General features: G+C 40.8%; 1 protein-coding gene across 7 annotated transcripts in view; it reads left to right on the top strand.

The window, feature by feature from the left end:
• The window catches only part of Atad5 (ATPase family, AAA domain containing 5), a 46,419-nt gene that overhangs the window by 4,742 nt on the left and 27,456 nt on the right, over positions 1–14,221 (top strand). For 5 of the 7 annotated variants that reach the window (XR_001780002.1, XM_006533233.2, XM_006533234.3 and 2 more), the window contains exons 2-7: positions 35–1,902; positions 3,833–3,929; positions 6,194–6,355; positions 7,662–7,788; positions 9,140–9,221; positions 12,134–12,318. Coding sequence is in view for 6 of the 7 variants with exons in the window: in XM_006533233.2 (XP_006533296.1) it covers positions 35–1,902; positions 3,833–3,929; positions 6,194–6,355; positions 7,662–7,788; positions 9,140–9,221; positions 12,134–12,318 (2,521 nt within the window). In the remaining variant the exon portion in view is untranslated. Of the gene's footprint in view, positions 1–34; positions 1,903–2,766; positions 3,081–3,832; positions 3,930–6,193; positions 6,356–7,661; positions 7,789–9,139; positions 9,222–12,133; positions 12,319–14,221 lie in introns of those variants that run through there. The other 2 variants (XM_011248989.3, XM_017314529.1) reach the window with 2 other exon arrangements.

Consider the following 14,221-nt stretch of genomic DNA (forward strand, 5'->3'; position numbering starts at 1 on the left):
TGAATTGTGGCTTTTTTTCTCCTTAAATTGCTAGCCATGCAAAAAGCGGAGAAAAGATGATGACAACTCTTCCTGCGAAACAATCACCAAATATTTATCACCAATAGGGAAGACTGGAGACAAGGTTTTCTCTCCACCAAAACCCAGTAATATTCTACATTATTTTAGAAAGACCTCACTCACAACCGAGAAGCCACAATCGACAAAGGCGTACAAAATAAAGCCATCTCCCCCATTGCTTGTTGGCAACAGCAAAGACTGTAAGACGCCATTGGAAGTATTCTCAAATAGAGAATTTAAGAGGAAAAGAAAGAGAGTTAGTTTATCCTCTCAACTGAATGATATTAAAATTCAGGATGAGTGTCCAGTTGAAATTAGTAACAATGATAGTAAGGAGGACGGTGGTTTAAGTGATTGTGTGGAAAGCAGTGCTTCTGTTTCCCTTTACAAGGAACATGTGGAGGTTCTCGCAGAAAGTATTGAAGACAGCAGAAACCAGCCAAATACTAAGTCCTCCAAAAAGAAAGTAAATCCTAAACAATGCACCACAAAAAGTGATGACAGGATACTGAGGAAGAGGAAGCGTAGCAAGGTAACGGGTCAGTCTGAAAGTGTGCCCTTAGCAGATGAACTTAGTCTGCCTGAGGATGGTGGCAAAGACAGCAAGCTGACTAAACCTTCCCTAGCTGAGGAAAACGACTCCAGGACTCATGCAACCAAAAGAGCTGATTTAAAGGAGAGTACAATTACTGTCTCCTATGAGGAATTTGTAAAAAGTCACAAGGCAGCTAAAGTGGAAGAGATACCTGACCCTGCAGTTCCAGCCTGTGTTCCTTCTGGGCCAGGTGAAGCAGTCAAAAGTGGTTCTGAAGGCGAATTGTCGGGAAGCTGCGAACCATCGCCACAGCTGCACCTCAAGACAGTTACTGTTCTTGCACAAGTTCACCCCACTCCCCCTAAGAAGAAAGGGAAAATACCCCCAATTTTCTTGAAACAGAAGCAGCCTGAGCTGGAGAATAGTCTCTCTGACCCAGAAAATGAGCAGCCAGTTCAGAAGAGGAAATCTAATGTTGTGATCCAGGAGGGCCAATTAGAGCTGGCGGTGCTGGAAGCCTGGAACTCTGAGGCTTCAGTACCAAAGTGCAGCATGGAGGAAAGACAGCAGTTCATGAGAGCATTTAGGCAGCCACCGCCAGACACGCTCAAAAATGGATTCAAGAAACCTCTGGAGAAGCAGAAAGACCCAAGTGAAAAATCTGTCCATGAAGGAGATAGCAGTTCTGAAAAAATTATAGAAAATCCTAATATTCAAAGAGTTTCAAGCCAAGGCTGTCTACAGTCACATGCCGATAGAGGAAGTTTTCCTAAGGAGAAAAGTAAAAAGCCAAATAAAAAGGGTAAGAAAACTAGGACTACTGCAGGTGGAAACAGAGAAGAAAACATACAAAAGGAAAAAACAGCCTTTTCCTTAAAAGATGAACAGGATCAAAATAGCCTACGAAGGAGTGTAAGACAGAAATCAGAAGTTCTCAAAAGCAATGCATTACTTAACAGTGAAAATCTTGTTTGTGAGGATACGGCACATGACTCTGTACAAATGTCTCTGTGTAATAGAAATAAGTCAAGAAGCAGCAGCACACCAACCAGGGATATGGTTACACATCACAGAGCTGAGCCTGGAAGTAGCCTGGAGTATGTCTCTACACGCCAACCAATCAGGAGATCTCTGAGAAGTTGCAGCACGCCTGCAACAAATGCTCTGGGAGGTACTGAGTCTGAGGATGCTCAGGACACTATTCCAGTGAAGGCTTCCACCCCAAAATCAGCCAGAACATCAGAAAAGCACAACCTGTATACAGCAGAATTAATAATAGTATCTTCTGATTCCGAGAGCCCCATTAGGTAAAATTTTGTTTTTCTTCTTAAGATGGAGCATCTACATGTATTATTAATTGGGAAGGAAAATTCTTCAAGCATTGTAGAGTCCATTTATTTTCTAGAACACAGTTTATTTGTAAAGGATTTTTGATGTGTATATAGCCCTGAGGACTGGCCCTCATAGGTTAGGTAAGTGGTCTGTCTACCCACTGAGCCATATACAAGTCCTCTTTTCATCTTGAGACAAAGGTCATAGGTTACTTAGGCTGGCCCTGATTTTCTGCCAGGTCTTAAACATGCTATCCTTCTCTGTACTCTCCCAAGTAGCTGGGATGACAGACCTGAGCCACCAAACTTGGCTTTTGTTTTGAGATAGGGTCATACTCAGTAGCCCAGGCTGGCCTAGGACTCCGTCTATAGCCTAGAATGTTTTCAGACTGTAGCAGTCCTTCTGCTCCGGTTCTGTGAGTGCTGGGAAATCTAGTGTACCTCTGCACACTACTCTGTCTCTTCAGACACCCCAGAGGAGGGCGTCAGAGCCCATCACAGATGGCTGTGAGCCACCATGTGGGTGCTGGGAATTGAACTCAGGACCTCTGGAAGAGCAGTCAGTCCTCTTAACCACTGAGCCATCTCTCCAGCCCCCCAGTCTTGTTCTTGCTATGTACAGAATTAGTCTAGGACTCAAATCCTCTTCCAAGTGCTGGGATTCCTGGTGTGTATCACCACAATATAGCTAATTTAAAGTCCATTTCAGAAGATTTTTCAGATAGATTTAAGATGAGTTCTAAACTCTTATTTGTCATAGTTGATAATCCTTGGAGAGAAATAGTCTTCAAATATGAGTTCATCAAATATGAGATTAAAAATAAATTATAAGAGTAGTTTTTTATTATTGTTTTGAAACAGGGCCTCTCTGTATACCTTTGGCTGTCATGGAACTTTATGTAGACCAATCTGGCTTTCAACTCAAAGGGATCCCCATGCCTCTGCGGTCAGGGTGCTGGAATTAAGGCAAGCACCAGCACAGCCAGCTGAGTGTTATTCCTTAGGTAAACTGACCAGTAGATGATGGAGCTTGCATACTGGCCTTGCCCAATGTTACAGTGATCCTGGCACAAGTTCTAACTTTCTTCAAGTTGTGCTACCTTCTTCTTTTTGTTTCTGCTTTTGCTATGCTCCATGGGGCTCATACTAGACAGGTAGGTTTATTTTCTTCTCTTTGCTTCTCTTCTTTTCTCCCTTTCCCTCCCTCGGCCTCTCCTTGCTTGCTCCCTTCCTTCCTCCGCCCCTTTTTCTTTATTTTTTTGAGATAGGGTCTCTCTTGGATGGCCTGGAACTTGCTATAGAGATAAGGCTACCCTTGAATTCATGAGTGATTTTTTTTTTTAAGAAATCTTTATTTTTATGTATAGGAGTACACTGTAGCCACCTTCAGAAGAAGGTATCGGATCCTATTACAGATGGCTATGAGCCACCATGTAGTTGCTGGGAATTGAACTCAGGACCTCTGGAAGAGCAGTCAGTGCTCTTAACCACTGAGCTATCTCTCCAGCCCTCATGAGTGGTCTTTTGTCTCTGGTTCCCTTGTGCTTGAATTATAGGTGTGTATCACCACACCTGGTAAGGCTATTACTTTTGTTTGCTAACAGTAAGCTCTCTGCAGCAGAAAGGGGTCCTGAAAATGTGTTGATTAGGTTTACTATTTTTAAATGAAATAATAAATGATAAACCTTGGGGCTGGCAATGTAATAGAATGGTTGCTTAGCATGTACAGGACCCTGGGATCCATCCCTAGGACCAGAAAGAAATAAAGTTTAGCTTACTGTTGAATCAAAGTGATGAGAATTGGTTTTGCAGTTTGTTTAAATTGTAATATCAACTGGTTTATTTTTATATTTAAGATTCTTGTACAATATTATGAAAATGTTTATAAATGTCATTTTTTTCCCAGAATGAAATTCACTAGAATTAGTACTCCCAAAAAATCCAAGAAAAGTTCTAAGAAATCTGAAACAACTGAGGAAGAGCTCACTTCTCAGAAGAAAAAGGTAAGAAAAGTACTGGAGTCCTGAAGACAGTATTGTTTCCTTAAAGGACTGGCAGTAGTTACTAGAAGTCATGTCAAAGAAGATTCCCAAGGGTCCCTTAATTAAGACGTGTGCCATTTATTCCCATTCCTCTTATAGGAGCAGCCAGGCCTCTTAACTACTGAGCCACCTCCCCAGCCCCTTCCTATACGTCCTTGACTGGGTCTCACTATGCAGATCAGGCTGGCTTTGAACTCAACAGAGATCCTCTTGCCTCTGGTTCTATAATCCTGAGAGCTAGGATTATAGGTGTGTGTTACCACACCCAGACCCCAGCTTTGTTCCTAACTCTCTCCTGTCATGTTGTATTAGATTCTATAAAGGCAATGTACATGTATTATATATTTTCCCTTTATATTATGTAATGAGAGCTTACTTAATACTTTACCTGAACTTGTTGGCTAAAATCAAAAAAATAGATTTGTTGTGAAAAATCTCCAATCCAAATAAGTCTGGGCAATGAAAACAACTCAATTAATATGAATACAAGCTGCATGTCTAGATTGGGCAGATCTACCACTACACTACCATCTTCCTCATCTTCCCCTTACAGCTTGCGGTTTCTCCAGGCCATGTGCTTCTGCTCCACTTTCCTTCTTCTTCCTCTTCTGTCATCCCCCCACCCCCACCTCCTTTTCTCCCAAAACCTTCACCTCTACCTTCCCCTCTTTCTCCATCCAATCACTGGCTCTAACCTTTATTTATAAATTAAGTTGGGAAGGAGATTTACAGGAAATCACCTGAGTGCTGACTCATTCCGTGTTCACAGCCCCCCATGGAGAAAACAGAATTAACATTAAATACAGTTAGCCAACACAGATTGTCATCAAGGTTGTAGGAAAACTGACCAATTCTAATGTAAATTATCGACCTTCTTTTGAGTTTTTGTTTTTTGAATCTGTATACTATGTGTTTGTATGTATGTGTAGTACTCACATGTACATTCTTTTTGTTTAAGATTTATTTATTCATTTGTTATATGTGTGTACACTGTAGCTGTCTTCAGACACTTCAGAAGAGGGCATCAGATTTTTGTTACAGTTGGTTGTGAGCGACCATGTGGTTGCTGGGATTTGAACTCAGGACCTTTGCAAGAGCAGTCGGTGCTCTTAACCGCTGAACCATCTCACCAGCCCCTCATATGTACATTCATAGCAGTATGCAATAGCACACTGTGGTGTTGGTCTTTGCTTTCCATTTTATTTCTTACAGGATCTTTGATTTGCACTTTGCACTTTTTTTTTTGTCTAGGCTAGCCAACTTGTGAATCGTCCCATTTCACTATAGGAACATTGGGATTACTGGTTGGTATCTAGCAGCTATCATGCCTAGAGTTCTTGGATAGGCTATCTCTTTTTTTGTTGTGTTTTGGATTTTTTTTTTTTTTTTTTGAGACAGGGTCATACTATGTAGACCAGGCTGTCTTCAAACTCCCAGAGATCCACCTGCCTCTGTCTCCCAGTGCTGGGATGAAAGGCATGGGCCACTTTGCCCACCTGGTTCTGGGACTTTGTTTTATTCATTCATTCATTCATAGGTATTGATTGGTTGGTTTTTTGAGACAGGGTTTCTCTGTGTAGCCTTAGATATCTAGGAACTCATTCTGTAGATCAGGTTGTCCTTGAACTCACAGATTGTCTCTGCCTCTGTCTCTCTTCCTCTCTGCCCCTCTGCCTCTGTGCTTCTGCCTCAATTTGGGACTAACAGTGTAGCCACCATGGCCCAGCTGGTTCTGGGGTGTTAAACTCAGATTCTCACACAGAACTGAACTGTCTTTCTGGCCCTCCTGGGTGTTTTACAGACATGCAAATGCACTTATAAGGACAATTAGTAATTATCACTGAATGTGCATTTGGGGTCCCTGGTAAAATTTGAATGATCTTTTCTTGGTTGACTATTAATGTGATGTAAATATATTTTTCTATTATACATTTCTATTTTTTCTGTGACTATGAAATTTTTTTTTTTAAAGATTTATTTATTTATTTATTTATTACATGTAAGTACACTGTAGCTGTCTTCAGACACTCCAGAAGAGGGAGTCAGATCTTGTTGCAGATGGTTGTGAGCCACCATGTGGTTGCTGGGATTTGAACTCTGGACCTTTGGAAGAGCAGTCGGGTGCTCTTACCCACTGAGCCATTTCACCAGCCCCGAAATTCTTTTTTTTCTTAAATATGAAATTCTTGCTGTGATCTCAATTAATAGTCCCAATTTTTATCTAGGCAAATAGTACTTCAAAAAATATATCAAAAGCAAAAGAACTGATTGAGGAAGCAAAAGCATTCCAAATTGGCGGATCAAAGACTGAAGAAACAGTGGTACCCTTGAGGCGGTCCTCTAGGCACCAGGCACGTTCTGCAAAGGAGAAGTCGCCAGAGATAGATGTAAGCATCCCAACGTCTCCCGACCCGCCAGTACAGGCGCTAGTTTTCCTTGTTATAAAGAGTGGAAGAAGGAAACCTTTCCACTCGACAGCCGCAGAGTGTGGTGGGCGTGCTGCTTGAAGAGCATTTGGCTTACAGGGTACAGTGCGCGTCTCAGGTCTCTCAAGGTGTCTTGTAAACTGACCTGTTCTGCTCGATCATCAAGCAGTTTCTTTACCACAGGCACACTGAGTTCTTCCCAGATAACTCACGGTTCACTTCATTCTCAAACTTGGAAATTCACACTCCAAGTATTGTCGTCTACCTAGCTTTTACAATCCTGCTAAAGGATAGTAATTATATCTTAAATGGCGTGTGAATTATATTGCAATAAAACCATTTTCTTATTTTGGAAAATGTTTAAAAATAGTTTTATTAAGATATAATTCACACGCCATTTAAGTATACAATTCAAAACCTAAGGCATTATGGTGCATATCTAGATCTTAGCACTAGGGAGGTAAAGTAGAGGGACTAGAAGTTCAAGTGATCCTCAGGCTACGTAAGAGGATCAAGGACAGTGGCCTATATGGTACCCTGTCTTAAAAAAAGTATGTAGTTCAGTATCTTTGAATATATTCAGAGTTCTACTTCTACTATGGCCAATTTTAGAAAAATCTCTCATTTTTGATATAAGGTCTTGCTGTGTAGCCCAGGGTCCCTCAAATTCACCATCCTTTGGCCTGAGCTGGGATTGTGACTATGTGCCACAGGCCAGTTTGGGACATTCCTGTTACCTCCACGGAGGACACCTTTCTACCTTTCTTCTAGCTGTTGCTTCCCCGTCCTCACATCTCACTATGATAGCTGCTTATTTGCTTTCTATTTCTATAGATTTGTCTGTTCTGGATAGTTCATAAAATATTGTATGATAGAATACCGAAGACTGTTATCACTGAGCCGCAACCCCACCCTTCCGTGAGACCAGTTACTCTGTTATCACTGTATCCTGCTTTACTTGCTATCTCCCCATTAGGAGCCACGTCAGTTATCTGGACAGCTGTGGCAGGATTAACAGTGTTTATCTGCTGAAATTACAAAAATCTGTAATAAGAATCTTTTATTTGAAATTATGAAGAAAAGGGAAAACCCTTCATTTTCACTGTTTCACTGTAAGAGTTATGAACATTGTGTGTTATTAAGTTTGTGTGAAAACAGCTTAGCTCAGAGCTGTCTTAGGCGTTCCCTGGGGTTATTAGGATTTACTGAGAGTAATGGAAAATGCTGTTTTAAAGTGTTTTTGTTTTTTCTCATATTTTTGTTTTAGGACTCTGTAATAGTAATAGACTCAAGTCCAACTTCTATAAGAGAACCAGAGAAAAGTCAGAAGAAACTTCAGAATCTGAATGATGTACTAGGAAAAAAACTTAACAAGTCTTCTAAAAATGTCCCTGGTAATTGGATTCACTACTGTTTTATGGATACTCTTTTACTCAGTACTGTTTTATGGATTACTATCCATAAATGTTTGGGGGCAATTCATCCTGAATATTCTGGTGTCTTATCCCAGAAATCATAAATTTTAGGTGTTTTGTTTTCTTTGAGACAGGCTTGCACTCTGTTTTCCTGGTCTGGAACTGGCTACAGAGATCTGCCTGTCTCTGCATATGAAGTGCTGGAATTAAAGGCATATAGATACCATAATGCCTAGCTTTGGTTTGGTTTGGTTTGGTTTTGATTTTTTTTTTTTTGTTTGTTTGTTTGTTTTTAGTGTTTTAGATTTTTGAGACAGTTTCTCTGGATAGCCCTGACTATTCTGGAACTCAATATGTGGATCAGGCTGGCTTTGAACTCAGAGATCTGCCTGCTTCTGGGTTCTCAGTTTTATTTTGTGGGACAGGATCTCCTATCACACCAGGCTGGCTACTTACTATATAATTGAGGCTGGCCTTGAACACCTCAACTCCCTGCCTCTACCTTCAGGTGCTGGGATTATAGGTATGTGCCACCTTGCCTGTCTAATTATTTCCATTTTGATAAGTAAAATTTTGATCAAGTTTTTCAAAGAAAAATTGGGCATCTTGTTTATGTTTTAAGTTTTTTTTGGGGGGGGGAACATACTTTAAATTATTGTACTTCTGTATGTATATACTTAGCAACTTCAAAACTTGTCTTTCAAATTTTTCTGTGCTCCCCATATGAGAGTGCAAGACAATTTTAGGTGTGGGTCTTCACCTTCCACCTTGTAACTTATGAGCTTCAGGGATTAAAAACCCAGGGTGTCTGTCAGGCTTTGTCCAGTAAGTCATCTCTACAGTCCCCGGGGTTTTGTTGTTGGTTTTTTAAGTATTTATTTATTGCTGGACAATGGTGGCACACGCCTTTAATCCTAGCTCTTGGGAGGCAGAGGCAGGCGGATTTCTGAGTTTGAGGCCAGCCTGGTCTGAAGAGTGAGTTCCAGGACAGCCAGGGCTACACAGAGAAACCGTGTCTCGAAAAACCAAAAAGAGAAATTAAAAAAAAAAGGGAAAAGACAAACCAAAAAAGAAAAGAAAAGAAAACCAGTATTTATTTATTGAGCCAGCGTCTGAGCAAAATTTTGAGATGTGCATTATAGGATTCTATAGGTAAAAATGAAAGTTTCCTAGGGGATTTGATATTACAAAGCTGATGAAACATTATATACCATTTTTATAATTAAGTTAAATTTCTAAAAAGTTTAAAAGATAACTTTGAAAACAACTGAAGGTAAGTGGAGATGGTAAACATTTAATACTAACTAATCCAAGTATTGATTTTTCTAAGGAAAAATGAAAATTGCTCCTTTATTTCTTGCCAAAAGGACCAAAAGAGCAGCCATTCCTGTCTTTGATTTGGATGAAAGCAGGTCAGTCCAACACAAATATTTAAACATTGAATGTTTTATGGACTACAAGTTGTGTTTATTTGTTTAACTAGATGTCAATGGGCATTTGAAGTCCTTTTTTGCATATGCATATATGTGTGGTGTGTGTATATGCCTCTCTGCGGTGTCTGTGCTTACCTGTACTTGTGTGCAGGTGCTCACGCATATGTAAATGGAGGCCAGAGGCAGATGGCAGGGTCTTCCTCCATTACCCAGCAGTGGGTAATGTGGGCGATGGCATCCCAACTCCAGTCTCCACACTTAAAGGACAGGTGCTCTACTCACTTGGGCAGTGGTGGTCCACGCCTTTAATCCCAGCACTCGGGAAGCACAGGCAGGCGGATTTCTGAGTTCGAGGCCAGCCTGGTCTACAAAGTGAGTTCCAGGACAGCCAGGGCTACACAGAAAAACCGTGTCTCGAAAAAAACAAAAAAAAAATCTTTGTGGGACACGGGTGGGTGTGTGCGTGCGTACATGCATACGTGTGTGTGTGTGTGTGTGTGTGTGTGTGTGTGTGTGTGTGTGTGTTTGCGCGCGCGCGCACACGCGCGCGCGTGTGTGTTTTCCTCAGTGCTGGAAATTGAACAGTGTTTACTTAGTAAACACTCTGACATTCAACCATATTCCAGCCCTTTAATTGAGACAGGGTCTTGCTAACTTCCTCCATCTTCAAATTCAGCCTCCTGAGTCAGGGTACAGCTTTGTGGAGTAGGTCTCCTACCTTTCTGTGAGTTCCAGGGATTGAATTCAGGCTGCCAGGTTTGTGTGGCAACAAGTACTTTACCTGTGGAGCCATCATGCCAGATGTGATTGTTAGTTTGTTGGTTTGGTTGATTGAAACATTTTCATGTAGCATAGACTGGCTTTGAACTCACTATGTAGCCAAAGATGTCCTTGAACTCCTGATTCTCCTGCCTCTTCCAGAGTGTTAAAGTTGCAGACATGTGCCACCACACACAATGATAAAGCTTTCTTTATAAATGACCTAGGTTTGGGGGGGTTGTTATAGCAAGCAAAAACAGCTGCTTACCCTGTTTCCTTATATGCCAGTCACTCACTAACTGTTTGAGTACACCTTCTAGTCATACCATCTAAAGAATAGCCTTTTCTCCAAGGGCTGTTGACTCCTTGACTTATGAAACCGTGTACAGAATCCACCAGCTACATGCTTTCTGTGCTCACCATTCCTGGGTAGACAGTAGATAAATTGAGGAAGCATTTGCCTGCACACATCCAAAGCTGTTTGTAGGTGTACAATATGGATAAGATGATAAATGCTAAATGGATTGATACCTTGTACCACTTCCCTTAACCTTCAGCTACAACTTCCCCCTACATCTTTACCTTTATATCACCCCCTGCTCCCTCCACTACTAGTAGAAAAGCACATCTCCTATTTTCTGAATCTTTTTGTATTTTTTTTTTTTTTTTTTGTATGATGAGTACACTGTAGCTGTCTTCAGACACACCAGAAGACGGCATCAGATCCCATTACAGATGGTTGTGAGCCACCATGTGGTTGTTGGGAATTGAGCTCAGAACCTTTGGAAGAGTAGTCAGTGCTCTTAACGGCTGAGTCATCTCTCCAGCCCCCTTGTTTTTTGCTGTTTTTGAGACAGAGTTTCTCCATGTTGCCCTGGCTGTCTTAGAACCACTCTGCCTCTGCCTCCCAAGTGCTGGGATTTAAGGTTGGAGCCACCACTGCCCATTGAGGTCTGAGTTTGATTCATTTATTTGTTTGTTTTTTGAGACAGGGTTTCTTTGTGCAGCCATGGCTGCCTTGAAACTAATTTGGTAGACCAGGCTGGCCTCAAACTCTGCCTCCCAAGTACTGGAGTTAAAGGCACATGCCACCACTACCTGGCTGTGGGTTTGATTCTTTTCTCTCTTTTTTTTTAAAGACTTTTTTTTTTATTTTATTTATTACTATTATTATTATTGTTGTGATTTTTTCCAGAAGGGGTTTCTTAGCCCTGGATGTCTTAGAACTTACTCTGTAGACCAGGCTAGCCTCAAACTCAGAGATCTGCCTGCTGGGATTAAAGGCATGGGTCCCCACTGCCTAGCTAAGACACTTGTTTATTTATTGTATACATATTTGTCTCCATTTAATTTATGAACATGAGTAGATGAGCAAAAGAGAAATTTACCAGCTAATATATTGGGTGTGCTTGTGCTTAATTTTGAAAAGTTTTTTAGATTTTATTTTTATTGTATGTGTCTGTTTGTGCATGTGTATGCCTATGTTGGCAAATTGTAAATTGGCCCTTTCTTCTATTTGTGAATGGAACTCAAGTTACCAGGCTTGTTTGGCAAGTGCCTTTACCACTAAGCCATCTCACTGTCTAGATGGTTCATTCTCTAATTCTTTTGCATTTATTTACTTGCTTATATGTGGGTATGGGTGTGTGTAGGGCAGAGATTTGGGTTTTTTTCCTACTCCCATGTTAGTCCTGGAGATTGAACTCAGATCATTAGTCTTGGTAGCAAGTACCTTTACCTGCTAAGCCACTTAACTGGCACTAGTTTATTTTTTAATTTAAATTTTACTTTATTTATTTATGTTAAGATATAGTATTACTGTCAGCTCTGCTGCCTTGAACTTACTTAGTAGACTTGCCTGGCCTCAAAGTCACAGAGATGTATTTGCCTTTGCCTCCTAAATGCTGGGATTAAGGGTGTGCACCACTATTCCTGGCTATTTTAATTATTTTTATTATATTAATTAATTTACATGTGCACACATGCCAAGGCATGCATATGGAGACTGGAAAATAGTTTGTAGGAGTTGACTCTCTCCTCCATGCTATGGTTCCTGGGAATTGAACTTGGGTTGTTATTCCTTCAGTTGCTTATAACTTTTGCTTTTACTTTTCAAATAATTTTCTTCAAAGTCAAGATTCATCAGAACAAACTCAGGATTGTGATGTACAGTTTAAAGCAAAGCGTGATTTTCTAATGAGTGGTTTGCCAGATTTACTGAAACGTCAGATTGCAAAGAAAGCTGCTGCATTAGATGTGTACAATGCAGTGAGTACAAGTTTCCAGAGGGTTGTTCATGTACAACAGAAGGATGATGGTAAGTTTGTTTAGTGTGTGTGTATGTGTGTGTGTGTGTGTTCATTTAAACAGGGTTTCTGTGTAGCTTGAACAGCCTGGAACTCACTACATAGACCAGGCTAACCTCAAATGTATTTAAGCCAGGGTCTCTTATTCTGTAGCCCTTTCTGACCTTGATTATGTATCTATCCTAGGCCTGAAACTTAGCAGTACTTCTATATTAGCTCTCCAAGTATTGTGATATAGGCAGGGGTCCTCCCTGGTTAAGTATTTATGCTTACCCTGTTAGAACTAATCTGATACTATGCATTGTTTAAAAAAAAAAAGGACCTTTGGATGTCCCTAGCTGATAGAATACTTGCCTGCATATGGGAGCCATTGGTTTGATCTTCTGCACACAGGAAAAGGTAAAAGCCATAAGGGTAGTGGCATGCACCTGCTCTCCAAATGCCTGGAGACTGAGGCCCTTCTGAGCTGTATAGTGAGACTCTCTTTTTAAAAAGATAAAGGGTTGGAGAAATGGCTGAGTGGTTAGGAGCACTTACTGCTCCTGCAGAGGACCTGGGTTTGAGTCCCAGCACCCACATGAAGGCTCATTACCACCTGTAACTCCAGCTCCTGGAGATCGATCTATGTTTCTTGCATTCAGGAAGAAAAACACTTTCTTCTGTCCTTGATAAGTACAGTTCAAATGTGGTACACATATATACACTCAGGTGCACACACAAAAATATAATACCAACACTTACTAGGTATAAACAGGAGAATCTCTGTGAATTAAAAGCCAGCGTGGTCTACACAGCAAGTTCAAGTTCATTATGAGACTCTGTCTTGAAGGAAGGGAGGGAGGGAGGGAGGGAGGGAGGAAGGGAAAGAGGGAAAATAAAGGCTTTAAAAAGAGATAAATAATTTGTCATTGTTATAGTTTCTCAAGAGTGGGTTTCTCTTGGGGCTGGAGAGATGGCTCAGCGGCTAAGAGCACTGACTGTTCTTCCAAAAGTCCTGAGTTCAAATCCCAGCAACCATCTGTAATGAGATCTGACATCCTCTTATGGAGTGTCTGAAAGCAGCTACAGTGTACTTACATATAATAAATAAATCTTAAAAAAAAAAAAAAAGGAGTGGGTTTCTCTGCATAGCCCTGGCTGTCCTGGAACTTGACATGTATATTAGGCAGAGATCCACCTGCTTCTGCGTTCTGAGTGCTGCCTGGCAGTAAATACAAATTTAAAAGAAGAAAATGGGGTAGGATTTCTGGTTTTATAGCATTCTGATGGTAGTTTTAATGATTACAAGAGTATTTTATCTTTTTTTTCCTAATCCCTGGACTCAAGTTTACTGATGATGCTCCTACACAGAGCAGACAAAGAAGGCAGAGAGATTCTTCTTCTACCTCTGTCATCTTACATCCCTGATGGAAAGATGTAAGATGAGTACCATTGTAATAATTCAGTGTGGGTTTGTTGGAAGGCTGGGTTGAGAATCTGTAGTTCTTGGCCAGTCTGAGGGAGGTAGCAAGTTTAGTCCCAGCCTGGGCTCCATAGTGAGGCTCTGTCTAAAAACAAACAACATAACAACAAAACAAGCAAATCAAAACCTTAGACACACTCTAAATCAGAATGCTGAATAGTACCTTGATTTTTTAATTTTTCCTCCTATATATCAAAGTTGATTTTAAAAGATTCAAAAATATGAGTTTGCTCATTTTTACAAATTAAAGAGAAGATGAGGTAAGTTTTATCAGTTGTTTTTGGTGGGGTTCTTACTACAAAGCTTAGACAAGCCTGTGGTCTCAGTTCTTTCTCGCTTCTCGAATGCTGTGAGTGAGCCGTGACGTGGGCGAGCCCTGACGTGGGAGAGCTATGCATTTTGTTCACTGCATTCACTTGGGTGTTTGGTATTTTTGTCTTAACCATGTAGCT

The sequence above is a fragment of the Mus musculus genome, chromosome 11 (assembly GCF_000001635.26).
Source record: "Mus musculus strain C57BL/6J chromosome 11, GRCm38.p6 C57BL/6J".
Taxonomy (NCBI): domain Eukaryota; kingdom Metazoa; phylum Chordata; class Mammalia; order Rodentia; family Muridae; genus Mus; species Mus musculus.